At 52.2% G+C, this 27686-nt stretch overlaps 1 protein-coding gene across 1 annotated transcript in view; it reads left to right on the top strand.

The window, feature by feature from the left end:
* Nucleotides 1-27686, top strand: part of WDR97 (WD repeat domain 97) — an 88144-nt gene that overhangs the window by 52249 nt on the left and 8209 nt on the right. The window contains exons 20-28 of the mRNA XM_050939482.1: nucleotides 141-278; nucleotides 602-649; nucleotides 2487-2546; nucleotides 19280-19423; nucleotides 20164-20361; nucleotides 21968-22089; nucleotides 23618-23783; nucleotides 24835-24909; nucleotides 25858-26051. Of these exons, the coding sequence (XP_050795439.1) occupies nucleotides 141-278; nucleotides 602-649; nucleotides 2487-2546; nucleotides 19280-19423; nucleotides 20164-20361; nucleotides 21968-22089; nucleotides 23618-23783; nucleotides 24835-24909; nucleotides 25858-26051 (1145 nt within the window). The remainder of the gene's footprint in view (nucleotides 1-140; nucleotides 279-601; nucleotides 650-2486; nucleotides 2547-19279; nucleotides 19424-20163; nucleotides 20362-21967; nucleotides 22090-23617; nucleotides 23784-24834; nucleotides 24910-25857; nucleotides 26052-27686) is intronic.

The following is a 27686-nucleotide window of genomic DNA, read 5'->3' as shown; positions in this document are numbered from 1 at the left end:
CACCCCGTGCCGCTCACAGCCGGCATTCAGACACAGGGAGATTCCATCTCTTGACTCTCAGACCTGCCTGAGTTTCAAGCCCAGGGGGATGTGGGTGCAGCAGCAGGCAGAAAGGGGCAACTCCTCCTCCTCCTTGCTAGGGTCAGGCCGGGAGGACAGGCCCCGAGTGCGGCGAGGAGCTGCATGGCGCCGAGGAGGAAGAGGACGAGGCGGCCAGGACAGCAGCAATTCTAGAGAAGATATCCAGCCTTTCCCTGCCTGGCCCCAAGTGGAAGGAGGTAACTTGCAGCAGCGTCTGCAGCAGGGGCCTGGCGTCTGCCAGCTGGCCCCTGTGCCCCCAGATTGATCCCAGGATGGGTGTTGCTGAGCTGGGATGTTTCCTCTGGAAAACCACGTGCCCTGAGCGTGCGCCTTTGCAGCCCCCGGGGTAGCTGGTGAAGGACAAGCACTCAGGGAGAAGAGACACCAATGCAGAGGTGGAAGGGGAGCTGCCGGGGGGCAGGTTTGGCTAGTGAAAGGCTGCAGCAGAGCCAGAGCCAGAGCCAGCCCCAGTCAGCCCCATCGAGTTAGTCTGGGGTTCATGCCAGTGGTTCTGTTCCAGGAGTCTCTGACAAGCGGTCCTGAAAGCGCAGGAGCCTCTAGGCCACAGGTAAGTGCCTGTCCCTGCGTGGGCCTCTCACCCGCTACTAGGGCCAGCTTTAGGAAGTGCAGGGCCCAATTCAAACAGTTTCGACGGGGCCGCGCTAGGGATAACTATTTAAAACAAAAAAAAAAATGTAAAATAACACATGGGGCTTGTACTCACTGGGCAGTGCTCTGAGTCTTCAACGGTGGGTCCTTCACTCGCTCCAGATCTTCGGCGGCACTGAAGGACCCACCACTGAAGTGCAGCTGAAGACCCAGAGCAAGCGAAGGACCCACCGCCAAAGTGCCGCTGAAGACCCGAAGCACCGCTAGGTGAGTAAAAATTAAAAAGGCACCTCTAGCCAGGGAAGGGATTCTCACTGGGCGCGGGGCCCTCTTAGGCGTGGAGCCCGATTCGGGGGAATTGGCCTAAAGCTGGCCCTGCCTGCTACCAGAGGCCGTGATGGAGCCTCTGCTCTGAGCCTTCTTGGAGGAGCATTTTGCTGCAGGGCTGGGCGGGCTCTCCGGCCCAGGGCACCGATGGACTCCCACAGCCCGGCTCTGCGACTGCGTTCGTTGGTGGGTTTACAGAGCTGCTCTGGACAGACAGGTGCTTTCTGGTCTCCAGGTCAGACCCTGGCCTGGTGTCTGCACTGTGCCATAATCTGGCCTCCTCACAGCTTGAGTCCTGCTCCCAGGCCAGCTCCTGGGGATTCTGCCACCAGAATTAACGAGCAGCCAAAGGCCCTGCCCAGCACGTCGGCATTGCCGAGAGCTGGGGGTCCCTGTGTGATCCAGACAGGCTGCAAACAGCTCTCCAGAAAGGACAGGCTCATTTCTGTTCACCTCAGCCTCTGTGTACCTGGGACGTTGGCCTTACCTCGGAGCACAGTCACTGCCCGGCGCTGCTGGGAACTCAGCCCTGGCTCCAGCTGATGCTTTCCCCACCCCTGAACGCTCTGGCTGCATCATCCCACCTCTCTGCTTGGCCTGGCCTGGTCTCCAGCAGGTCTCTGGGGCTCCCCCGTCGATCCAGGTCTCCAGGCTTCCTCCCTTCGCTCTGCCTCCTTCAAGAGGTGTAAAGCTTCCCCATCGCTGCCTGGTTCTGGAGCTGCCATTGCTTCCCCTCTGCTACGGTGGGTGCTGCCCTCGCGCCATCCCTTCTCCCCTGGGATCATCCCCCGAACGCAGAGAGAGGCCCAGCGGGACTCCTACTGCTGGCAGCGCTGCGTATGACCCCAATGCTGGGAGCCCCACTCGCTGTCTGTCCCCCACTCATCACACCTGGCTGCTCTTGCTCCTGCATATGGCTTTCCCCTTCTTCTTCATTGCCTTGCTGGGGTTCTGCGGGGCTTCGCTGTGCCCATGTGCACCCTCGGTGGAGGAGACATGAGGACACTGGGGTGCGGGGACTTGGCCTAGCAGCTCGGGGTCCAGGACATAACCAGAATGGAACAGAGCATCAGGTTCCCCCCAACCTCCTGCTCTGACCCAGGCTGCAGGGACTCAAGGGTCTCTCTACACCCAGGGCCCTCCCTCTTTGTGATTTTCTCTATGCCACTATGGGGTCGGGCTCCCTACCCATCAGGACAGGAGAGAGGGGCTCTGCGCTTGTTCTGGGACTATCTGGGGTCTGCCCCCAAAAAGCCGGGTGCCAGCTGTGGGGAACGACAGAACGGGTGGGCAGGGGGCCAGTCTGGGCACAGAACAGGCCAGATCACGGCCGGGCACTGCGCTGCTCGTGGATTGCAGCCTGGCGCAGGAAGCCCCATGCCTCCGTCCCATCTCGCTCTGCCGTGGGCATGGCAGCTTGCCTTGGCTGCTCCCTCTGAACCTGTCTCTGTCTATTTTGAGTGGAAAAGCCTGTGCCGCTGTGCACGCCTGTTACCGAGCCAGCGTCCCCGGAGCCTGCCTGGACCTCGGTAAGTGTCTCTCCTATGCAGCAGGGCCAAGGGCCTGTCTCTGGCTCCTGTCACAAGAGGGGCCTTCGGGGTGCTGAGAAGGGTCCTGCTTCTCTTTGAAAGCCCAGCAGCTCAATCGACTGGGCTCCCAGCACTCCTGGGCCAGGCTCCTTCCCCATCTTGTTTCCTTCCCTTCCACCCTGGGGCGCGTCACACTCCTCATGGGCTTCTGTGCCTGGGAGTGGGGGCATGAGGAGCCCCCGGGCTCCGGATTTCTCCCCAGAGCTGGGGGAATGATGGGAGGGATGGACGATGCTGGGCTCCCCTCCCCACCTTGTGCTCCCAGACTGCACCATGGATAAGGGGAGGAAGCAGAGGATGGGGAACAGAGACGGGAGTTGCTGCATTCCCAGCTGGGTCTCAGAGGTCCTTTCCGGGTGAGCACTGCATTTGTGGGCATCTCACGCAGCAGCCAGGGCGTGGATAACAGGCAAACCATCTGGAAGTGCCAATCGTGTGCCCTGGGGGCCGGGGCAGCCCACTGGGGAAAGCGATCACTGTCCCTCTCAAGTACTGCACGCCAAAGGGCTGTGTGCTGCGGGGCTGGGGCAGAGGGATGTTACCGCAGAGATGACGTGTGGCACAGGCTATATGTGTGACATTGACCATGAGCTTTCCCCCCACACCATCCTACCAGCAGAGGGGTGGTGACCGGAGAATCCGGCTGTCTGCTCTGCTACCTTTCCTGGCTGAGGCTGCAGCAGCAGGTATCTCCCTGCACAGCCAGTGTCTCTCCAAAGATTTCTGCCCTCCTCTCAGCTCCGAGCCACCGATGCCTGCCTGGAAGCCAGGAGCACCACCCCGTTCCCTCGCTTTGCAGGATCATGGTACGCAGGCTGCCACTGGCTAGGAGACCACAAGGGCCATGTCCGAGAGCTCAGTGAGCTCAGCACTCAGGAGCTGCTCTGAGTCTGGGCAGGTGGGTTCATTCTCATGGCCTGCCTTGAGCATTCCCAGTACTGCCACCCAATGTGCAGGGCACTGGCTTTGGAGTGGCTGATTCTGGCAAGGCAGCTTCTGGCCTTTCCAGCCACCTTTCTCTTTGATTCCCCATTGTCACAAGATGGCTGAGCCAGCTATCAGCATCGCCTCCCTGTGCAGCTGGTGGGATCTGACAGGATCCATTTGTGTTGCTACAAACCACACAGTGTTTGCTATTTCAGCCCAAGAAAACCCAGGCAGCAGCTGATCTCTTGCTGGCAGGATCCCTGGGCCGATGGGGCATTGCTTGGGGCATCTGGATACTTGGCTGGTTCCAGTCTGCTCCATATTTCAGACTCCAATTCATGGGTTCTATGGCCTATTCTGACCCTCTGGTCTGACTGCCTGTATCACACAGGCTGGAGAACCTCATCCCATAACTTCTGCCTACAGCCCACAATTTCTGTTTGAGCCAGAGCAGGTCTTTTAGAAATATGTCTGGTCTTGAGTTGAAGACGTCAAGTGATGGCGAAGTCATCATGTCCCTCGGTGAGTTGTTCCAGCGGTCAGCAACCCTCACTGTTAACAGTCTGAACCTCATTTCTAGTCTGAATTTCTTTAGCTTGGATCCTGTTCTGCCTTTGTCTGCTAGATGAAAGAGCCATCTGCTATCAGAAGTCTCTTCCCCATGTAGGTACTTATAAACCGAGATCAACACCTCTTAACCTTCTCCTGGATCAACTGAATAGATTGGGCCTCTTAAACTCTCACTACAAGGCAGGTTTTCCAGATCTCAGATCATTCTTATAGCCCTTTTCTGAACCCTTTCCAATTTGTCAATATCCTGTTTAAAGTGTGGATGCCAGAACTGGATTGTCTGTGCACTGCTGTATTGCTCTCCCAGCAGGTATCAGGGTGATTAAAGTCTCCCATGAGAACCAGGGCCTGTGATCTAGTAACTTCTGCTAGCTGCCAGAAGAAAGCCTCGCCCACCTCATCCCCCTGGTCTGGTGGTCTATAGTAGACTCCCACCACGACATCACCCTTGTTGCTCACACTTCTAAACTTAATCCAGAGACACTCAGGCTTTTCTGCAGTTTCATACTGGAGCTCTGAGCAGTCATACTGCTCTCTTACATACAATGCAACTCCCCAACCTTTTCTGCCATGCCTGTCCTTCCTGAACAGTTTATATCCATCCATGACAGTGCTCCAGTCATGTGAGTTATCCCACCAAGTCTCTGTTATTCCAGTCACATCATAGTTCCTTGACTGTGCCAGGACTTCCAGTTCTCCCTGCTTGTTTCCCAGGCTTCTTGCATTTGTGTATAGGCACTTAAGATAACTCGCTGATTGTCCCGCTTTCTCGGTCTGAGACAGGAGTCTCCCCTCTTGCACTCTGCTGCTCGTGCTTCCTCGCGGTATCCCATTTCCCCACTTCCCTCAGGGCTTTGGTCTCTTTCCCCCTGTGAACCTAGTTTAAAGCCCTCCTCACTAGGTTAGCCAGCCTGCTTGTGAAGATGCTCTTCCCTCTCTTCGTTAGGTGGAGCCCGTCTCTGCCTAGCACTCCTCCTTCTTGGAACACCATCCCATGGTTGAAGAATCCAAAGCCTTCTCTCCGACACCACCTGCGTAGCCATTCATTGACTTCCACGATTCCACAGTCTCTACCCAGGCCTTTTCCCTGCACAGGGAGGATGGGCGAGAACACCACTTGCGCCTCAAACTCCTTTATCCTTCTTCCCAGAGCCACGTAGTCTGCAGTGATCTGCTCAAGGTCATTCTTGGCACTATCATGGGTGCCCACGTGGAGAAGCAGGAAGGGGCAGCGATCTGAGGGCTTGATGAGTCTTGGCAGTCTCTCCGTCACATCGTGAATCCTAGCTCCTGGCAAGCAGCAGACCTCTCAGTTTTCTCGGTTGAGGCGGCAGATAGATGACTCAGTCCCCCTGAGGAGGGAGTCCCCAACCACCACCACCCTGCTCCTTCTTTTGGGAGCAGTGATCATGGAACCCCCATCCCTAGGACAGTGCATCTCGTGCCTTCCAATCGGTGGAGTCTCCTTCTGCTGCCTTCTCTCAGATATATCATCTAGTCCACTCTCCGCATTAGTACCTGTGGAAAGAACATGAAAACAGTTGCTCACCTGTATCTCCATTGCTGGTACATGGACGCTCCTCTTTCTTCTTCTGGAGGTCACATGCTGCCAAATTTCTTCACCGTCCCTCTCTCCCCTCTGCACAGCCTGCTCCGATTCTTCAGGACATTGTGCCCGTAGAAGCATATCCTGACGTCTGTCCAGGAAATCTTCATTTTCTCTAATGCAACGCAGGGTTGATACTTGTTGTTCCAGACCTCGAACCTTCTCTTCCAATATGGAGACCAGCTTGCACTTTGTACACACGAAGTCACTTCTGTCCTGTGGAAGAAAGACAAACATGGCACAACCTGTGCAGGTTACAACAGCTGAACGCTCACCTTCCAATCCAGGAAGTTTTTGGAAAGTGTAAGGGACAATTTCCTGGTCCAAGTGTTGGAGGAACTAACCAGGGGCAGAGCTCTTCTTGACCTGCTGCTCACAAACAGAGAAGAGTTAGTAGGGGAAGCAAAAGTGGATGGGAACCTGGGAGGCAGTGACCATGAGATGGTCGAGTTCAGGATCCTGACACAGGGAAAAAAGGAGAGCAGCAGAATACGGACCCTGGACTTCAGAAAAGCAGACTTTGACTCCCTCAGGGAACTGATGGGCAGGATCTCCTGGGAAAATAACATGAGGGGGAAAGGAGTCCAGGAGAGCTGGCTGTATTTTAAAGAATCCTTATTGAGGCTGCAGGAACAAACCATCCCGATGCGTAGAAAGAATAGTAAATATGGCAGGCGACCAGCTTGGCTCAACAGTGAAATCCTTGCTGATCTTAAACACAAAAAAGAAGCTTACAAGAAGTGGAAGATTGGACAAATGACCAGGGAGGAGTATAAAAATATTGCTCAGGCATGCAGGAGTGAAATCAGGAGGACATATCACACTTGGAGTTGCAGCTAGCAAGAGATGTTCAGAGTAACAAGAAGGGTTTCTTCAGGTATGTCAGCAACAAGAAGGTGGTCAAGGAAAGTGTGGGCCCCTGACTGAATGAGGGAGGCAACCTAGTGACACAGGATGTGGAAGAAGCTAATGTACTCAATGATTTTTTGCCTCTGTCTTCACAGACAAGATCAGCTCCCAGACTGCTGCACTGGGCAGCACAGCATGGGGAGGAGGTGACACACCCTCTGTGGAGAAAGAAGGGATTCGGGACTATTTAGAAAAGCTGGACGAGCACAAGTCCATGGGGCTGGATGCACTGCATCTGAGGGTGCTAAAGGAGTTGGCGGATGTGATTGCAGAGCCATTGGCCATTATCTTTGAAAACTCATGGCGATCGGGGGAGGTCCCGGATGACTGGAAAAAGGCTAAGGTAGTGCCCATCTTTAAAAAAGGGAAGAAGCAGGATACAGGGAACTACAGGCCAGTCAGCTTCACCTCAGTCACTGGAAAAATCATGGAGCAGGTCCTCAAGGAATCAATTCTGAAGCACTTAGAGGAGAGGAAAGTGATCAGGAACAATCAGCATGGATTCACCAAGGGCAAGTCATGCCTGACTAACCTAATTGCCTTCTATGAGGAGATAACTGTGTCTGTGGATGAGGGGAAAGCAGTGGATGTGTTATTCCTTGACTTTAGCAAAGCTTTTGATACGGTCTCCCACAGTATTCTTGCCGGCAAGTTAAAGAAGTATGAGCTGGATGATTGGACTATAAGGTGGATAGAAAGCTGGCTAGATCGTCCGTCTCAATGGGTAATGATCAATGGCTCCAAGTCTAGTTGGCAGCCAGTTTCAAGTGGAGTGCCCCAAGGGTCGGTCCTGGGGCTGGTTTTGTTCAATATCTTCATTAATGATCTGCACTCTCAGCAAGTTTGCAGATGACACTAAACTGGGAGGTATCAGAGGGGTAGCCATGTTAGTCTGGATCTGTAAAAGCAGCAAAGAATCCTGTGGCACCTTATAGACTAACAGACGTTTTGGAGCATGAGTTTTCATGGGTGAATATCCACTTCATTGGATGCACATAGTGGAAATTTCCAGGGGCAGGTATATATATGCAAGCAAGCTAGAGATAACGAGGTTAGTTCAATCAGGGAGGATGAGGCCCTGTTCTAGCAGCTGAGGTGTGAAAACCAAGGGAGGAGAAACTGGTTTTGTAGTTGGCTAGCCATTCACAATCTTTGTTTAATCCTGAGCTGATGGTGTCAAATTTGCAGATGAACTGAAGCTCAGCAGTTTCTCTTTGAAGTCTGGTCCTGAAGTTTTTTTGCTGCAGGATGGCCACCTTAAGATCTGCTATAGTGTGGCCAGGGAGGTTGAAGTGTTCTCCTACAGGTTTTTGTATATTGCCATTCCTAATATCTGATTTGTGTCCATTTATCCTTTTCCATAGAGACTGTCCAGTTTGGCCGATGTACATAGCAGAGGGGCATTGCTGGCATACGATGGCGTATATTACATTGGTGGACGTGCAGGTGAATGAACCGGTGATGGTGTGGCTGATCTGGTTAGGTCCTGTGATGGTATCACTGGTGTAGATATGTGGGCAGAGTTGGCATCGAGGTTTGTTGCATGGATTGGTCCCTGAGCTAGAGTTATTATGGTGTGGTGTGCAGTTACTGGTGAGAATATGTTTCAGGTTGGCAGGTTGTCTGTGGGCAAGGACTAGCCTGCCACCCAAGGCCTATGAAAGTGTGGGATCATTGTCCAGGATGGGTTGTAGATCCTTGATGATGCGTTGGAGGGGTTTTAGCTGGGGACTGTATGTGATGGCCAGTGGAGTCTTGTTGGTTTCTCTCTTGGGTTTGTCTTGCAGTAGGAGGCTTCTGGGTACCTGTCTGGCTCTGTTGATCTGTTTCCTTATTTCCTCGTGTGGGTATTGTAGTTTTGAGAATGCTTGATGGAGATTTTGTAGGTGTTGGTCTCTGTCTGAGGGGTTAGAGCAGATGCGGTTGTACCTCAGTGCTTGGCTGTAGACAATGGATCGTGTGATGTGCCCGGGATGGAAGCTGGAGGCATGAAGGTAGGCATAGCGGTCGGTAGGTTTTCGATATAGGGTGGTGTTAATGTGACCATCATTTATTTGCACCGTGGTGTCTAGGAAGTGGACCTCTCATGTAGATTGGTCCAGGCTGAGGCTGATGGTGGGGTGGAAGCTGTTGAAATCGTGGTGGAATTTTTCCAGAGACTCCTTCCCCTTGGTCCAGATGATGAAGATGTCATCAATGTAGCGTAGGTAGAGAAGGGGCGTGAATGGACGAGAGCTGAGGAAGCGTTGTTCCAGGTCGGCCATGAAGATATTGGCATATTGTGGGGCCATGCGGGTTCCCATAGCAGTGCCACTGATCTGGAGATATATATTGTCATCAAATTTGAAATAGTTGTATATTCTTAGTGTATTCCTCAGTGGGATCTGAGGGAAGTGGCCTGTAGAATTTGGTGTTGGAGAGTTGTCTGGCAGCCTCCTTTTGATAGTCAGACCTGTTCATGATGACAACAGCACCTCCTTTATCAGCCTCTTTGATGATAATGTCAGGGTGGTTTCTGAAGCTGTGGATGGCATTGCGTTCTGCACGACTTAGGTTATGAGGCAAGTGATGTTGTTTTTCCACAATTTCCGCCTGTGCACGTTGGTGAAATGACAGTCTGGACCTATACATTGAATGCTTCTGCCGACGTGCACAGGCAGAAACTGCACCATCTACTTAGGACACTCCCTACACTAACACCGGAACAAATCAACGTACCTTTAGAGCCCCAACCAGGGTTATTCTATCTACTGCCCAAAATCCACAAACCTGGAAATCATGGACGCCCCATCATCTCTGGCATTGGCACTCTCACTGAAGGACTGTCTGGATATGTGGACTCTCTACTCAGACCCTATGCCACCAGCACTCCCAGCTATCTCCGTGACACCACTGATTTCCTGAGGAAACTACAATGCATTGGTGACCCTCCAGAAAACATCATCCTATCCACCATGGATGTAGAGGCTCTCTGCACAAACATCTCACACACAGATGGAATACAAGTGGTCAGGAACAGTATCCCTGATGATGCCACAGCACAACTGGCTGCTGAGCTCTGTGCCTTTATCCTCACACACAACTATTTCAAATTTGATGACAATATATATCTCCAGATCAGTGGCACCGCTATGGGCACCTGCATGGCCCCACAATATGCCAATATTTTTATGGCCGACCTGGATCAATGCTTCCTCAGCTCTCGTCGATTCACAACCCTTCTCTACCTACGCTACATTGATGACATCTTGGAGAGTCCAGTGGAGGGCAACAAAAATGATTAGGGGGCTGGAGCACATGACTTATGAGGAGAGGCTGAGGGAACTGGGATTGTTTAGTCTGCGGAAGAGAAGAATGATGGGGGATTTGATAGCTGCTTTCAACTACCTGAAAGGGGATTCCAAAGAGGATGGAGCTCAGCTGTTCTCAGTGGTGACAGAACAAGGAGTAATGGTCTCAAGTTGCAGTGGGGGAGGTTTAAGTTGGATGTTAGGAAAAACTTTTTCACTCAGAGAGTGGTGAAGCACTGGAATGGGTTCCCTAGGGAGGGGGTGGAATCTTCTTCCTTAGAGGTGTTTAAGGTCAGGCTTGACAAAGCCCTGGCTGGGATGATTTAGTTGGGAATTGGTCCCGCTTTGAGCAGGGGGTTGGACTAGATGACCTCCTGAGGTTCCTTCCAGCCCTGATATTCTATGATTCTATGATTCTATGAACTGGATACAGTGTCCAGTAATGGGATCACTACTGCAATATACAGAAGAATATTCCTGTGCCTGCTTGATACTCCTCTATAACTGAGAATTGTGTTTGCCTTCTTAACTATGACATCCCACTGGGAGCTCTTGTTCAATTCGTCCAGCTGGAGTTCATTGACCCCATGTCCTTTTCATTGTCACTGCGTTCCAGGATACAGTCCACTGTCTTGTAAGCATGACCTACATTCTTTTCCCTGGATATATGTGTGACGAAGTGGGGCTGTTCTTAATGTTTCCTCTGAATACTGTGTAGGTGCCTCAGTTTCCCCTATGCAGTTCTTAAGTCTCTAGGGGGTGAGATTGTTGAAGAGCAAAGGGCCAGTGTGCATAAATGGCCAACACTCTGTCTCCTGGCAACTAATGGCCGGGGCCCTTCCCCCTTCAAGGAGATGCTAAAGGTGTGGGAGAACAAATTGATCAGGTGACCTCCTGGCCCAGGAAAGGAACAAAGCCCAGAGAGGAGGGGCTGGAGGGGGAGTCAGTTAGGAGCTGGCTGGGGACGAGGAGTGAGTGCAGATGTGGGTGTCTGGCTCGCCGCCCCCAGGATGGACCTAGCTGAGGGGTCCTGTTCTCTGTACCTGCAAGCTCTGTTTTAGACTGTGTTCCTGTTCTCTAATAAACCTCTGTTTTACTGGCTGGCTGAGAGTCATGTATGACTGCGAAGTAGGGGTGCAGGACCCTCTGGCTTCCCCAGGACCCCACCTGGGTGGACTCACTGGGGGAAGCACACAGAGGGGCAGAGGATGCTGAATGCTCCAGTGTCAGACCCAGGAAGGTGAAAACTGTGTGAGTTTCTTGCCCTGAAGACAGTCTGCTCACAGAGAGGAGACTTCACCAAAGTCCTGACTGGCTTTGTGGGGAGCAGTTCCAGAGCATTACCCGGGAACTCCGTGACAGTGTAACCTCACGTTTGACAGTGCTGAAACATGTTCTTCAGAAGAACCCATCTTCCCAAGTCTGGTCTGTACAACTGACCTGTCCCCATCATCATTTATGCCCCCACCAATGTTTTTGTCATCTGGAAATGTTACCAGAGATGGTTTTACCTTTTCTTGCAGTTCACCGATGAAGACATTGAATAGTATCGGTCTGAGGACAGATCCTGGCAGGACTGCACTAATCCCCACCCCCCTACTGGGTGCTTGCTCCCCATTTACAAGTACTTTTTGTGATCTGTCAGTTAACCAGATTTTATTCCATTTAATGTGGGCTACATTGCTGGTGTACAGTGCAATTTTTTTATCAGAACGCCAGGCGGTTCTAGGCATTCAGTCGTCCAGGAGTCAGAGTGTATCAGCGCAGTCACCTTTATCAACCAAACTTGTAACCTTATCAAAAAATGATATCAGATTTGTGTGACAGATTTTGTTCATAAAGCCATGTGGCTTGGCATTAATTATGCTGCTATTCTTTATTCCTTCAATGACTGCCTCCCATACCAGCCGTCCAATGACTTCTTAGCCTGACATCTGTCATAAACAGATAGCTAAGGGTTAATGTTCTTTTACCTGTAAAAGGGTTAACACAGGATACCTGAAACACCTGACCAGAGGACCAATCAGGAAACAAGACTTTTTCAAATCTGGGTGGAGGGAAGTTTTGGGTGTGAGTTCTTTGTTCTTTGTCTTGGGTCTGACCCTCTCGGCTCAGAGAGTGATTTTTCTAGCTCCTGGCTTTCTAATCTTCTGTTTCCAAGTTGTAAGTACAAGGATAGTAAGACAATAGATTTATATTGTTTTCTTTTGTATTTACATGTGTGTAGTTGCTGGAATGTGTTAAATTGTATTCTTTTTGAATAAGGCTGTTTATTCATTTTTTCCCTTTAAGCAATTGACCCTGTATATTGCCACCTTGATACAGAGACTATATATTATGTCCTTTTTCACTCTTTTTATATAAAGCTTTCTTTTTAAGACCTGTTGGAGTTTTTCTTTAGTGGGGACTCCAGGGAATTGAGTCTGCAGCTCACCAGGGAATTGGTGGGAGAAAGAAGTCAGGGGGAAAAACCTCTTTGTGTTAGATTTACTAAGCCTGACTTTGCATACCCTCTGGGTGAGTGGGGGAGAGAGATTAGCTCTCTCGGTACTTGTGTTTCCAGGACTGGAAGCAGGGAATCTCCTAGGGTTGTCCAGGGAGGGGAGCCTGGGAGGAAGTAACAAGGAAACAAGGGGAGGGGGTTATTTTCCTTTGTTGTGAGACTCAAGGCATCTGAGTCTGGGGGTCCCCTAGGGAAGGTTTTGGGGAGACCACAGTGAGCTAGGCACTGTATAATTCTGGCTGGTGGCAGCTTTACCAGGTCCAAGCTGGTAACTAAGCTTGGAGGTTTTCATGCTAACACCCATATTTTGGATGCTAAGGTCCAGATCTGGGAAAAAATGTTATGACATGGTGTGCAGCGTTGTGGGATAGATAGAATCCAGAAGCCAGTAGGAATATTATATTTTTCTTTTCTCTGCTAGGGGCTTTTAAGCAGAGAGGGTTTGGTTTTAAAAGGAACCAGAGAGAATTTTTTTTCTTTGTTCCCTCCTGGCAGTAGCTTGCATATTAAGCAAGGAACCATTAAGGAACTATTAAGAGTCTTTTGTTAGACTATAGCACTCCGATTGACAGTCAAGTACCCAGCACAATACACATGCAAATAAAGTGGTTTTTCTGGTTTACTTTACATTGAAAAGATTAGCTAGAGGAAGAAAGGGAAAAAGGCACTGTTGCTAGGCAGACCCCAGGAAGCAACAGAGAGCCTGCAGTTCAGAAGATAAACACCAGAGGGCACCCCAACACACGAAAACAGGATGTCACGAAAACCAGAGGCAGTACAGCTGGAAGCAATGGAAAAACAGATAGAACTGCTAAGAACACAAATGGCCAGAGATGAGGCAACTCACAAACAAGAGATGGAAAGGCTACAAAAACAAGAAGACGCCAAAAATGCAGCCCACCACAGAAAACTATAAGAAGAAGAGGCAGTCTACCGCCGAGAAATGGAAAAACAACAACAAGAAAGGGAAGAGAGGGAAAAATAGAGAAAACATGAACTGGAGTTAGCGCAGGCTGGGCAGCATGCTCCAGCCAATCCTAACAACCCTTTGCCAATTATGGTTCCACATCCCAAGAAATTTCCCACCTACAAGGCAGGTGATGACACTGACGCCTTCTTAGAAAATTTTGAAAGAGCCTGTCTTGGGTACAGCATCTCTGAAGACCAGTACATAGTGGAATTGAGGCCACAGCTCAGTGGACCTTTAGCAGAGGTGGCGGCTGAAATGCCTAAGGAGAAAATGAACGACTATAAACTTTTTCAAACCAAGGCCAGATACAGAATGGGGATAACCCTGGATCATGCCCGTCGGCGTTTCAGAACCCAAAAGTGGAAACCAGATGTGTCATTTCCCAAACACGCCTACTACGTTGGGAAAAATTATGAGGCCTGGATATCAGGAAACAATGTTAAATCCATAGACGAACTGCACCTCCTCATACAATTGGAGCAGTTCTTGGATGGTTTTCCTGAGGACATCACACGGTACATACAAGATGGAAAACCCAAAGATCTCACCGAGGCGGGGGAAATTGGAGCCAGATGGATGGAAGCGGCAGAAAGCAAGAAAGCTACTGTCAAGGGGAACGAATACCCCAGGGGGCTCACCGACCATAAACCCTACAACCGAGGACAGCCAAAGACCCCATCTACAACCCAAGGAAAGCCACAGACGCCCTATTCTTCCACCTCACCAGTCTCCAGTAACTCACCTCGACCCAGTGACCAGTCAGCTGGAAGATGCTTCAAGTGTAATGAACTGGGACATATAAAGGCCAACTGCCCAAAGAACCCCCACCGAGTGCAGTTCATTACACCATCACACGAAAGATCCCCAGGCCCAGATGCCTCTCAAATATCCTTGGAGCGAAGGGAAAATTTGAGAGTGGGCGGAAAGAAGGCTACTGCGTGGAGAGACACAGGGGCACAAGTGTCAGCTATCCACCAATCCTTCGTTGACCCCAAATTCATCAACCCAAAGGCCCAAGTGACAATTTACCCCTTCATGTCTCAAGCTGTAGACTTGCCTACAGCTGAACTGCCTGTCTAGCCTGGCATTAATTATGCTGCTATTCTTTATTCCTTCAATGACTGCCTCCCATACCAGCCGCCCAATGACTTCTTAGCCTGACATTGGTCCCTGGTAATCTGGCCTATAGTTTCCTGGATCATTCCATTTACCCTTTGTAAATAGTGGCAGTACGTTAGCATTATAAATTCAGTCCTTCCTCAGTGTTCAAGATGCATTAAAAATCCACATTAATAGTTCAGAGAGCTCCTCCAGCACTTAGGTGCCAGTTCTCTGGTCCTGCTGATTTAAAACAGGTTAACTTTAGCAATGGCTGTTTAACATCCTCCCTAGTTACAGATGAGATAGAAAGGATTTCATTATCGCTGTAAGATGGGAACACATCATCCTGCTTCTTTAGGAATACAGAACAGAAATGTTCATTTTGTGGATGACACAAAGCTGGGAGGTATTGCTAATACAGAGAAGGACCAGGATATCATACAGAAAGATCTGGATGACCTTGTAAACTGGAGTAATAGTAATAGGATGAAATTTAATAGTGAAAAGTGCAAGGTCATGCATTTAGGGGTTAATAACAAGAATTTTGGTTATAAATTGGGGACATGTAAGCCGGTCGTGTCGGGGCTCGTCCCTCTCAGGCGCGGCGGGGAGCCAGGGCGCCTCCTAGCACGCTGCAGTCCTAGTAGGCTTAGCCCCTCCACAGGTGTTGAAGGGGTACAGGGTCTGCAAACAAGGTAGAGCCCCGGTCCTCTAGCCGGGGTCGGGGCTCTCAAAGTAAATAAGCCCCAGCCCTTGGACAGGGCGGGCAGTAACAGTTCAGGCTCAGGCCTCTAGCAGGGGCTGAGCAAACCCAGTATCAGCACGGGCCCTTGGCTCGGGCGGGGCACCAAACACAAGTCTAATTAGCTATGGCCCTTTGGGTCAGGGCAGAGCAGTGGCAATAGGCGGGAAGAGGGGGAGTCTGCCACCCGGTTACTGGTGGCAGGGGGAACGCAGGCCCTCCCACTCCACTGCGTTCCAGCCCGGGGCCCTAGCAGCGGTCAAGACCCGCTGCGGTCAGTGGGGATCCTGGCCGCAACACACTGACATGGGTTCGGGCTCTTCAGGAGCCAAACCAGGGTTGGCTACCCCCGGGCCACTTCCAACCTCCCCCTCTCTGGGTACCTGGTCCTTGCCAGCGTCGTCTGGGGGGTCCCAGACCATGGGCTCCTCCGGGTACCGGTCGTGGGGAAGCTCAGGCCACTCCTCGGGGTATCGGGCACACGGCAGGTCAGGCCGACGTTCCTCTGGGTAGTGGGCGCAGGGCAGGTCCGGCCAGCGCTCTTCTGGGTAGTGGGCGCAGGGCAGGTCTGGCCAGCGCTCCTCTGGGTAGTGGGCACGGGGCAGGTCAGGCCAGCGCTCCTCTGGATAGTGGGCGCAGGGCAGGTCAGGCCAGCGCTCCTCTGGGTAGTGGGCACGGGGCAGGCTGGGCCCGGCGGGAGCCCAGGCACCAGCGTCTGTCCTCTCTGGCAGCCTGCCTCCAACTGAGCGCTGGGGCCGGGCTTTTATACTTCCTGTCCTGCCCCTTGACTTCCGGGGGGCGGGGACAGGCCTGCTGACTCCGCCCACTGAGGCACCTGCTCTGGCTCGTCCCTTTCAGGCACGGCGGGGAGCCAGGGCGCCTCCTTACAGGATACCTCAGTTGGAAGTAACAGAGGAGGAGCAGGACCTCGGAGTATTGGTTGATCACAGGATGACTATGAGCCGCCAATGTGATATGGCCGTTAAAAAAGCTAATGTGGTCTTGGGTTGCATCAGGCGAGGTATTTACAGTAAAGATAAGGAGGTGTTAGTACCGTTATACAAGGCACTGGTGAGACCTCACCTGGAATACTGTGTGCTGCTCTGGTCTCCCATGTTTAAGAAGGATGAATTCAAACTGGAACAGGCACAGAGACGGGCTGCTAGGATGATCCAAGGAATGGAAACCCTGTCTTATGAAAGGAGACTCAAAGAGCTTGGCTTGTTTAGCCTAACCAAAAGAAGGCTGAGGGGAGATATGATTGCTCTTTATAAATATATCAGAGGGATAAATATCAGGGAGGGAGAGGAATTATTTAAGCTCAGTACCAACGTGGACACAAGAACAAATGGATATAAACTGGCCATCAGGAAGTTTAGACTTGAAATTAGATGAAGGTTTCTAACCATCAGAGGAGTGAAGTTCTGGAACATCCTTCCAAGGGGAGCAATGGGGGAAAAGACATATCTGGCTTCAAGACTAAGCTTGATAAGTTTATGGAGGGGATGGTATGATGGGATAGCCTAATTTTGGCAATTAATTCATCTTTGATTATTAGCAGGTAAGTATGCTCAGTGGTCTGTGATGGGATGTTAGATGGGGTGGAATCTGAGTTACTACAGAGAATTCTTTCCTGGGTGTCTGGCTAGTGAGTCTTGCCCACATGCTTAGGGTTTAGCTGATTGCCATATTTGGGGTTGGGAGGGAATTTTTCTCCAGGGCAAATTGGTAGAGGCCCTGGAGGTTTTTCACTTTCCTCTGCAGCATGGGGCACGGGTCACTTGCTGGAGGATTCTCTGCACCTTGACGTCTTTAAACCACGATTTGAGGACTTCAATAACTCCGACTTAGGTTAGGGGTTTGTTACAGGAGTGGGTGGGTGAGATTCTGTGGCCTGCATTGTGCAGGAGGTCAGACTAAATGACCATAATGGTCCCTTCTGACCTTTGAGTCTATGAGTCATTGAACACTTCTGTCTTTTCTGCATCATGATTGATAATTTTACCGTCCTTATCTAGTATGAGACCTATACAATTGCTAGGATTTAATTTGTTCCTGATATATTTAAATAATTCCTTCTCCTTGTCCTTTACTCTACTGGCCATAGACATTTCATTTATAACTTTTAGCTTCCCTTATCAATTGTCTGCATGTCCTAGTTGCTGATTTGTACTCATTGCTACCAGTTCCTCCATTTTCTCATTTAACGAGAGAGAAAGAGAGGGAGAGAGATGCTGTCACTTCCACTCTTAACAAGGATTTTTTTGTGTGTTTTTGTTTTTAACTGGAAAAAAATCTTCTTTCATGATTGTGGAATTGTGTTTTTGGGGATGCATCTAATAAAGTATTTTTAACAGTTCCCAATTATCATTTGGATTTTCTTTTTATATATTTCCTCCCACTCAGTTTTCCTCGTAATTGTTTACAGCTTTGGAAAACTGGCTCTTTAAAATCACCATGTGTATCTATTACCTCCCTGACCATACTCCGTCTGCACACAGCAAATGAAATTAGGTCATGGTCACTTGTACCATCAGTTTTTAGTTCCATTCATCTTTCTCTGTCAGAATGAGAGCTAATAAATTTTCATGCTAGAAAGTTATAGTCTATGATTTTTAGAAACTCTACAGATGTTTTACTTCGCTAGAGATCGACCTCCTCCTAAGCCAACCCTCTAGAGACCTCTCGGCAGCAGATTGCATGAACTGGAGTCATTCTGCTGCTGTTCGTTCATTTTCAGAAACACACTTTATCACATTCTGGGCTGCAATCCAGACCAGTGAGGAGTTGTGGTGGCAGCTTTTGCCCTCTAACCCTTAAGTGCTTAAAAACGTTGCTACTGGGACTTGGTCCCTGGCTAACAACTTGGCAAGGTGACCCCAACACATTCCCAGTTCGGAATTTTCCCCAAACCATGGGCCCTGTAGTGTGCAGCCCTCTCCTGGAACACCCAGAGAAATAATAAGGCTTGTTTGTTTCTTTAAAGAGACAAAAGCATCTCCCAGCTTATTTGTTTAACTGGGGTCAATGCACCCCCACCCTTCAAACACAGCACTGAGCTGGTTTATTGTACAAATAAAACAAGTTGGGTGAAGTGATACCAAGTAGAAGGAGTGAAGTTTGACAGGGTCACAAAAGGCAAAAGTAAAAATATACTTTGTGAGGCTAAGATCTAACTTCACAAGCTACCATCTTTGCTCAGGGTAGTTTCCCTACCTGTCTTCCATTCCCAGCAACTTCAAGCCCCTTGGCTGAAGGACCCCCCTTTCTCAGCTGGCAAGAGGCCCCTCATGTCTGTCCAGAGATGGATGCCGACCTGGCTTCTCCTCTCCCCTTATATCTTCCCAACCTCACCATTTTGTCCCCAGGCTCCGGGTGACCTCACGCCGTTCTGCCGTTCCTGTGGCTTCCCATCCCCCGCTGATTCATATGTAAATGGGGCAGCCATTGTTCTTGGTCCTGCCTTGCTTAATTTCACTGGAGACAGGTCGATAGCTGCCGTCCCTCCCATCTGGGAGGGAACCTGCTTCTCCCTGTGTCTGGTCACAGACTGTGTGCGAGGAGCGGGACTGGAAGAGTAGGAAGGGCTGCAGGTCAGAGCTGAGGCCGGGGCATTGGCAGAGCTCGGGCAGGTGGCAGGACTGACTAGCAGGCCAGGCCAGCACTGAGGAGCATTGCCAGAGCACTGTGTTCTCTGGAGGCCTGCACAAGGCCTGTTCGTGCTGCCCCAGCCTCTCATCAGCCCTAGCAGGGAATGGCAAAGTGGCAAACAGAAGAGTGCTGCTGGTCTCCGAGGCCCCAGGCTGACTCCAGGCTGGCCTGGGTGGCTCTGGGCTGACCCGCGTGGCCCCGGGCTGGGTCCGGGCTGACCTGCGTGGCTCTGGGCTGGCTTCAGTCTGGCTCTGGGCTGGCCTTGGTGGCTCCGGGCTGGCTCCAGGCTGGCCTGGGTGGCTCCGGGCTGGCTCCGGGCTGGCCTGGGTGGTTCTGGGCTGGCTCCGGGCTGGCCTGCGTCGCTCCGGACTGGCTCTCTTGACTCACCTTTGCTTTTGTTTCAGAGAGTGACGAGTTTTTTCCTGACGCAGCCATATGAGTTTGAGCAGCCCCAGGCCTCTCCCTCAGGAGGCGAGATCCCATCCTTCGTCCTCCAGTTCGAGGACACAGAATGGTTCAGGCAGATCTACCCCGTCCTCAGCTCAATGGTGAGAAGCTGCCTCCATCTGTGTCACTGGCCGAACACAGCAGTGTGGCCGAGTGAGCAGAGTAGAGGACTGGGAGCTAGGAGCTCCTGAGGGTTAACCCCGTCTGTGCCACAGGCTTGCTGTGTGACCGAGTGCAAGCCAGTGCCCCACCGGAGTGGGTAGTGAGATGAGGGCTCTGAGGTTTAGCCAGTTAACAGTGGCCCGGCACTGGAGGCTATAGAGTAGCAGAGTGCCAGGTATTATTGTGGTGTGTGGTTTAGAAGCTGTCCATCGATGGACTGGCGTTAATCCCGGCGCCAGGAGTTCTGACTTCTGCAGTCCTGGCAGCAGAGAAGAAGGGCCCATGCCAGCATGGCACGGAGAGGGTTCTCTGACACATGCTTGTGTGTGCACACACAGCACTGGCTGCTGCTATGGCTTCTCCCACCTCTCGCTAGAGGCTGAAAGGCCATTTCGCTTCTCCCCGGGAGGCCGCAAAGGGTAGCGCAGTAAACTTTAATGTCTGTAGATTGATGAATTTCACTGCCTCATTTCCTACCAAACCCCTGCAAAGCTTCACCCGCGCCTGCCTAGCCATGGCAGAAAGTCGGGGAGCTGGCGTGGATTTGGGGATGTGACACCTCTCCCAGCACCAGGGGGAGGAGGCTCTGAGCCGGCTCGTTTTCTCCCCACACATGGAAAGGAGGAGACAGGAAGGGGGAAAGGAGTGGCTCCGAATGTCTCTCTTTGCCCCTTGTCAGGATTCCCTGCAGGGACTGAGCATGAGCAGATTTGTGCGGCAGCTCCTGGAGGCACTGCTCACCGTGGATGACGGTGCAAAGGCGGACATAGTCCAAGCCATCCTAACGCTGCACGAGCAGGTCGGGGTGGAGAACGGCCGTGAGGTCTGCAAGGCCCTGCTCCTCATCCTGAACCAGAGCGACCCGCCTAAACTGGAGGTAAGGATCTCTGCTCAGAAGGGTTAGCATGCCCCAGTGCTGTGCTAACTGCAGCCCTGCACACCTGTGCTCTGCAGGGCAGTGGTAATCCTTCCCCACCCCCTCCCCAGGATGGTCTGAAACGCTCCCTCTGGGTATAGTTCAGAGCCCTCAGAACTGATGGGGATCGGTCGCTAGCTTTGGAGAACCTGTAGTTTCCTGGCCACCCTCAATGATCTCCCGGGAGCTGGAAGCAGAACTAAAATAAGTGGCTGTGTAACAGGGTTTGTAACCTCATCCGGAGCACAGTCAGAGGGGAGGAGAGCATCTCTCCTGCCTACAGCCCAGCTGTCTGATCACAACCCATGCAGCTGCCAGAGTCACCAGTCATGGAGACAGGCACCCACCGCTGCCACCAACAGAGAAAACCAGACCTGCTACAAAGGGGAGAGACCAGAGACATGGGGAGAGGCCTAAAGGCCTGAGACAACAAGGGAGTAACGCACCAGATTGCCTCCAGGAAATCAACCAGGAGACCCAAGAAAGCTGCAAGCCCTACAATTGAGGGGCTGAGAGGCTCAGTCTGAGGTGAAGGTCAAAGAATTGATCGGATTGGGAACGAAGTGATGATAGGGGCAGTTAGGAGAAGCTGAGACTCGCAGAAAGGTCACAACAAGAGATGGTGACCGGCTAGTTAGTGTCCTTCCCTCCCAGCCCTGAGGAGGGAACGAGGCAGGGTGCTAACGTCGAACGAGGAACTGTTCCCTTTGCCCATGGGTAGGGCTGAGCAGAGGCTGTGCATGTCAGTGTCTGTGCCCCTGGGCTGGGCACACGCCCTGGTACGTGTGGTGTGAGGTGTGTGCACGGAGCTCTGCATCGGGGTGTTTGTGCTTGGTGCATGCTCGGGGATAATATCACCTGTCTCGCCAAAGGATCTCAAAACACTTCACAAACTTCAGTGTGCAGCCCCCGGACATAGCAGACGTCATGGTCAGGATCAGATCCAGCCTTCACCGAAGTCAATGACAGACTGTGGTGGGAACTGGGTAAGGCCCTCAGTGCATGGCAGCGGTGTGCAGGGATTAGGAGAGGAAGTGTAGAATGTGTCCAAATGAGCGTAGACCCCTCCTCATACAAACTGGTGCTTGATGTGCACGTACCAAGCGCAAGTGGGCTCTTGTTCAGCCTGTTGAGGGGATACTGTGCCTGTGGGGGCAGCCTGTGCCTGTTAGGGATGGAGCGTAGGTGTGTGCTTGTTAGTACTGGCGGTGCAGGGCTGTGTCTATATACCTATTGCCTTCAGCTGTCATGGACAGCGCATAACAGTCCGGGTGCCTGCTGCTTCCTGGCTCTCTGCTAGAGAGGGAGGGTCTCAGCAGTGACTCACTATCTTCAAAGGGAGGGAGAGCTGCCCCCACATGCCCTGGCCCTATGGGGCCTGCTGAACCCCTGTGCTCAGTAGCACATCTGGCTGACACCGCTCCGTCAGCCAGCATGCTGCCATGTGAAGAGGTTTTTAGTGCTCTTCAGTTGCTAGTCCCAGCCTGAGCTTCCAGCTGTCCCATGGGGGAAACGTCTTCCTTGCTGGGACTGGGGCAGGCTAATGCTCTGTCTTCTTTCTTCTCAGGAAAAGACTCAGAAAAAGTTTGTCCTGACCTCCCTGAATGCCCTCATGGCCTTCTGCAGAGACAGCAAGGAGCTGCTGCTGGAGCTTATGGCATACTTCTTGTACAGTCCCGTCTCCAGCAGGTAAGGGGCTGGCTGCAGGCAGGGATGACCAGCATGCAGTGTGAAGGGAGGGCTGGGGGTATGGAGCCAATGCACTCCACCCGTGACCGCAGACTCCTGCCCTCCAGGACAAGGGTGAGTTCAGGGCTCCGTTCCTGGGGGCACCAGTTGCTCTAGATGAGGGAAGTCTGGGTAAAGGGCCTCGCACCAGGATTGTACTGCAATCTCAGGGCTGGAATCAGCATGCTGCACTCATCGGTTGTCCCAGGATGGTACCAGCCAAACCCCTCCCATGCCTGTTCCCCTAGCCTCTGTCGGAGATCCCACGGGGTGCAGCACTCGGTCCTCCAGTGAGTGGGCAGGGAGGTGAGGAGTAGCCAGTGCTGCTCAACCTGGTAGCTCCTGTCGTGAACAGATTCCAGCTGTGGCTAACTCTGCGCCCCTCCAGGACAGAATGAGGGCAGGCCCAGGTCACCTCTCTCTCCTCTGCTTCCTCTCTGCCTCTGTGCACAGTCTCCCCACCCTCGGCGAGAGGGTCCTGTGCCGCCCCAGCTGTCTGCGCCCCTGCATCAAATCTGGCATCTCCCTCTCACTACCATTTATCTGACGAGGAGGGTCATGGTCATGCAGGTGCTACTGGACTCACTTACTCGTAGCAATGCCCATTGGACCCTGTCGAAAGGAGAAGAGCCCGTGCCTTGGAACTCAGCCTCTGTGGGGTGGACCTGGGGGACCTTCACTTCTGTGTTAGTCCCTGTCCTTAAGGGAAGCCAGCCAGCTCCAGAGCAAAAGACAGCCTGCAAAAGGCTGGGCACATTGCAACGCTCCGGGATGCTTGCGGCTGAGGGCTCAGGCTCTGGTCAGTGTATAGTGAGAGAGGGACTTGGAGACCCCCTGACAAGCAGTGACAGATTTAATTCCCCATTCCCTTGGTCTGAGGATCTGAGTTCTGGCTGGCCTGGGGTCCAAGAGCACTTTGGTTCACATTTCCATCTGTCAGGAGGAGCCCACCACTGGGGAATGGGGCAGGTGGTGCAGGAAGGAAGTGGGGGTGCAGGCAGGGTGTGAGGCTGGCCCCCACTGCCCTACGTGTTTGAATTTAGCACGCTGCCATGTTATGCCAAGGTGTGAGCTGAGACGTCCCATGATGCATAGCGTGGCTTGGGGCTAAACTCAATCTCCTGGGGCAGGGCGTGGGCCACAGAGCAGGCAGTCGCTGAGGGAGCTGGGCCCACCAGCCATCACGGCTCAAGGCAACGGCAGAACCACTTCCAACCCCCTCACCTAAAGGGAGGAAAGGCTCCCCCTGGCCCCGATGCTGGGCCTGTCAGGTGGTGGGTACATGCAGCATGAGCCATTTGCAGCCTCGGCTGTCCCTGGGGGTGTCAGTCTGATGCTGCCAGAGGCTCGCACTGCAAGCCAGCTCGCCTGGCCACCCAGGGACGTACCGGGGAGCTCGCCGAGCTGTGTCTGATTAAAGCTAGTTAGCATCGGCTTCCAAGGGGAGAGACAACCGTCCTCCAGACGCTGATTTCTCCTTTGCTCTCAGGGGGTCCATTAAGGCTCTTTTCATAGAGCTGGGCCTGGAGGATCCACACAACTATTTCTACCAGGAGATGGACTCTTGGGACCATTCCAGGAAGAAGCCTGTCACCAAGGCAGCGCTGAGGAGAATCTGCGCACAGTGGCTTGAAGGAGTGATGCAGGATTTCCAGGTGCTGCTCTTCAGTCACTCACAATCCCCCCTTCCACCCCTCCCACCTAGGGCTGAGCCTGGGCTACCTGGAAGATGGAGTTAGCTCTTCAGCATGGGGGGGGCCTGTTCCTGCCAGTGGGAAGCCGGTAACCACTGCACGGCCCCCCAGGGGCTCTGAGCCCTAGTGCAGATGGCTTAGACCAGCGGCCAGGCAGGGACCCCAGTGGGCTCGTCGTCTCTTCCCACTAGCCATTATGCATGTGTAAAAACCAGCACTCAGGGGCAGGGGACGGAGCTCCTGGGGAGTGGGGGAGTGAGGGAGCAGGCTGAGGCCTCGTCTACCCTTGAAATGCTGCAGTGGCACAGCTGTAGTGCTTCAGCGAAGATGCTGCTGATGGGAGGGGCCCTTATTGTCGGAGTTAATCCACCTCCCCGGGAGGTGGTAGCACAGTGATGTCTCTCCAGGCTGTGGGTTTTTCACCTGACTGACGTAGCTAAGCCAGTGTAGACCAAGGCCTAGAGAGAGGGGGGCTAGTTCAGAGAAAGAGGAATCTGCAGACCTCAGAGGCCTGGCTCACCCTCCCAAAGCAGCTGTGCCCACAGGCTGCCCTCCTTAGTCCCTCCTCAGACACGGGTCCTCACCTGGGGGCGGAAAATCTTATTATATAAACGTGCCCAGCTGAGTCCTGCTGCCACTATAGACTCCCCACCCCCTCTCTGTTTGGATGCTCTGTCCACATCGGGAGCTTCTGCAGTGGGGCCCTTCTCTTCAGCCCTCGGCCTGCAGCCCCAGCACACTGCTGGTGTGATTCGAATGATCATCACAGTAATAACCTGTCAGGCAGCGAAGCAGAAAGGGGCTGGAAAATTTCTGCTTCAGGGTCTCACAGCTGGTTCCTTCCTGATACTGGCCTCCTCCTGCCTGCTCCCATGTTTTCTCCACCACTGCCTGCCCGCAGTTTGTGGGATCAAAGCAACCAGTCCCAGGTTACATGATGAGATTCTGTGAGTCTGGGGGTTGGTGGGACTGGGGAGGTGCAGTTTTGACTGGTTATGTCTGTTTGCTCCAGGATCACAGGAGCAGCACGTTGGAGCTGTTCCAGGCACGGGCGGGGAAAAGGCACTTCCCTGGCAGCAGCCCAAAGGTGAGGCTAGTGCCTGGCCCAGTGTCTCCCAGATGATACGTCTCAGTGCCAGGACAAGCCCCACCACCGGCTCTCTGCTCCAGCTACTTCCTCCCACAGGGCCGCCCAGAGGATTTGGGGGCCTGGGGCAGGGCTGGGTCTTCGGCAGTGGGTCCTACCCTCTGAGAGGGACCCGCTGCTGAATTGCCGCCGAAGAATGAAGCAGCGGTGGTAAAGCAGCCTATGTGCTGCCGATCGTGGCTTTTTTTGTCTTTTTCCCCCCCGCTGCTAGTGGTGCTTGTACTCACCGGGTGGCACTCTGAGGCTTCGGCAACACTTCAACAGTGGGTCCTTCACTAGCTCCAAGTCTTCTGCTGCACTGAAGGACCCACCGCCGAAGACCTGGAGCGAGTGAAGGGCCTGCCGCCGAAGTGCCACTGGGGCCTGGGGCAAATTGCCCCACTTGCCCCCCCTCTGGGCTGCCCTGTCCTCCCCTCCCCAAGTATCTGTAGCCTGAGCCCTTGTAATGTTGTCTTTACTGCTGCCAAGCGTTACTGTTGCCATGCAGGCTGCTCCCGCAGAAGGGACGAGGCATGACCCCACCCCTCCAGTTGCTGGCAGGATGAGCAGACTCACAAAGCAATGCCCACAGCTAGTGCCCGGTAGTCAGAGAGGAAGTGTCCTAGGGCTCAGACACCATGGTGATGGTGCAGTATATTCATGTTGCGGGCCTTCTGCAGGATGGATTTTCCTGTTGCTTTCAATGGATCTTTCTCCTGTGTAACGGAAACAGCCCTTTATATTGGATGTAACCACTTCAGTGCCAAATGCACCTGGCAGAGACTCGGGTGCCTGCCCATCTCCCACATACAGCGTGCCATTTTGAAGCACTGTCATGCCTGCGGCAGTACCTACGCTAGACAGGCAGCCCTTGCTGATGTCACTCGGCATCTGTCACTCCTTTTGCAGGCTAAGAAAGCTGCAGAGAGGAGCAAGGTTTTTCCATCTGCTGGCAGCCCAGAGCCGCCAGTGGGGCCAATAAACGCAATAAACCATTTCTGTAAAGTGCAAATGAAGAGGGATTTGGAGGATCTGAAACAGCCAAAATCTGCTGGAGCTCAGGAAACCAAGAACACAGTGATAGCCTTGCCTTCCATTGGGAGGTAAGTTATGCAACAGGAGGAGCCATGTGACCTTGGAAGGCTAGTGCGTGGTCACAGTGGCCTGGCTTAGGGGGCCTTGTGTGGGCATTGCAAAGGACTACAGCAGGGGTAGGCAATCTATGGCATGCGTGCCAAACGCGGCACACGAGCTGATTTTCAGTGGCACTCGCACTGCCTGCGTCCTGGCCACCGGTCCGGGCGGCTCTGCATTTTAATTTAATTTTAAATGAAGCTTCTTAATCATTTTAAAAACCTTATTTACTTTACATACAACAATAGTTTAGTTATATATTATAGATCTTATAGAAAGAGACCTTCTAAGAATGTTAAAATGTATGACTGGCACGCGGAACCTCAAATGAGGGTGAATAAATGAAGACTCAGCACACCACTTCTGAAAGGTTGCTGACCCCTGGACTACAGCAATTTGTTCTCATAAACCCTGTAGGCAAAGGAAGTCACACAGTGCCAAGGGTAACAGCACGCTCTTTAGGGTGCTGGGAGGAGGTGGAGTCTGATTGTTTTCTACTGCTACTGTTCTTCCTTTTATTGTACCCAGAACAATGCTGGGTGCTTACCAGAGCCCGGCCCCAAAAGCCTGCAGTCTGCACTTGAGAAAATACACCATGAGTTGAGCAACACCCTATTCAGACTTAGGGTTAAACTTAAAAGAAGTCTAAACTTGTTAAGATATGAAACGCCATAATTAAGGCACCCAAACAACCTTCACTTTACCCTGCAGGGATGCAATGCGATAACAATCAAATTCTTAGTGTCAAATAGTGTTTGAAGCCTTAGGGTACAGCTACACTGCAGTCAAACACCCACAGCTGGCCTGTGACAGCTGACTTGGGCTCACGTGGCTCAGCATAGACGTTCGGGCTCAGGCTGGAGGCTGGGCTCTAGGACCCTGCTCCCTTGTGGGAGCCCAGAGCCCAGCCTGAGCCTGGACGCAGCCCGAGCCCAAGGCAGCTGATGCTGGCCAGCCGCGGGTGTTTTTTATTGTAGTGTAGACGTACACTTAGGTTAGATTAAACTGATTTTTAAAGTGATATTAGATTGTTTCATTTTACTTTTGTTGATGTTATGCTGTTCTCCCATCCCATCAGCTCTCTAGGCAGGCACATGATAAGGGGAATTTAACCAGCTCATCTCTGGGGCTAGCTCTTTTTGGTACTCTACCTGGTTCTGGGACGTTGAGCCTAATGCTATCATCATCATCATCATCATCACTGTTTCTCAGTGACTCAGCTGCTGTCACTTCTTGAATTAGCTCCTGTGTGTGTCTTAAATCCAAGTGAAGAATGTCTCCTCTAGAGTGTTCTAGCTTTTCCATGAAGCAGACACTCACAGTAGCAAGAAATTGTTTCTCTAAACTTTGTCCCGTTGTGCCACGGGACCAAAGTTCTCTGTGTCTCTGAGCATGCAGTGAAATGAAAAGGTGAGACACTCAAAACCAAGGAGAGGAAATAGTAATTCACACCCCACGTGTGAACAGCCTGTCGGTCTCCCTACTACAGGAAGTCATTGAGGCCAGGATTCAAAAAGAGATTGGCTATCATTTATGTTTATATATATGTAACATTTCTATGGCTATCAAAATATCCAGGGTTGTTTTGATTAACGATAACAAAT

The sequence above is a fragment of the Gopherus flavomarginatus genome, chromosome 2 (assembly GCF_025201925.1).
Source record: "Gopherus flavomarginatus isolate rGopFla2 chromosome 2, rGopFla2.mat.asm, whole genome shotgun sequence".
Lineage (NCBI taxonomy): Eukaryota > Metazoa > Chordata > Testudines > Testudinidae > Gopherus > Gopherus flavomarginatus.
Note: the sequence above shows the minus strand (reverse complement) of the source record. Positions and strands in the feature narration are given on the sequence as shown.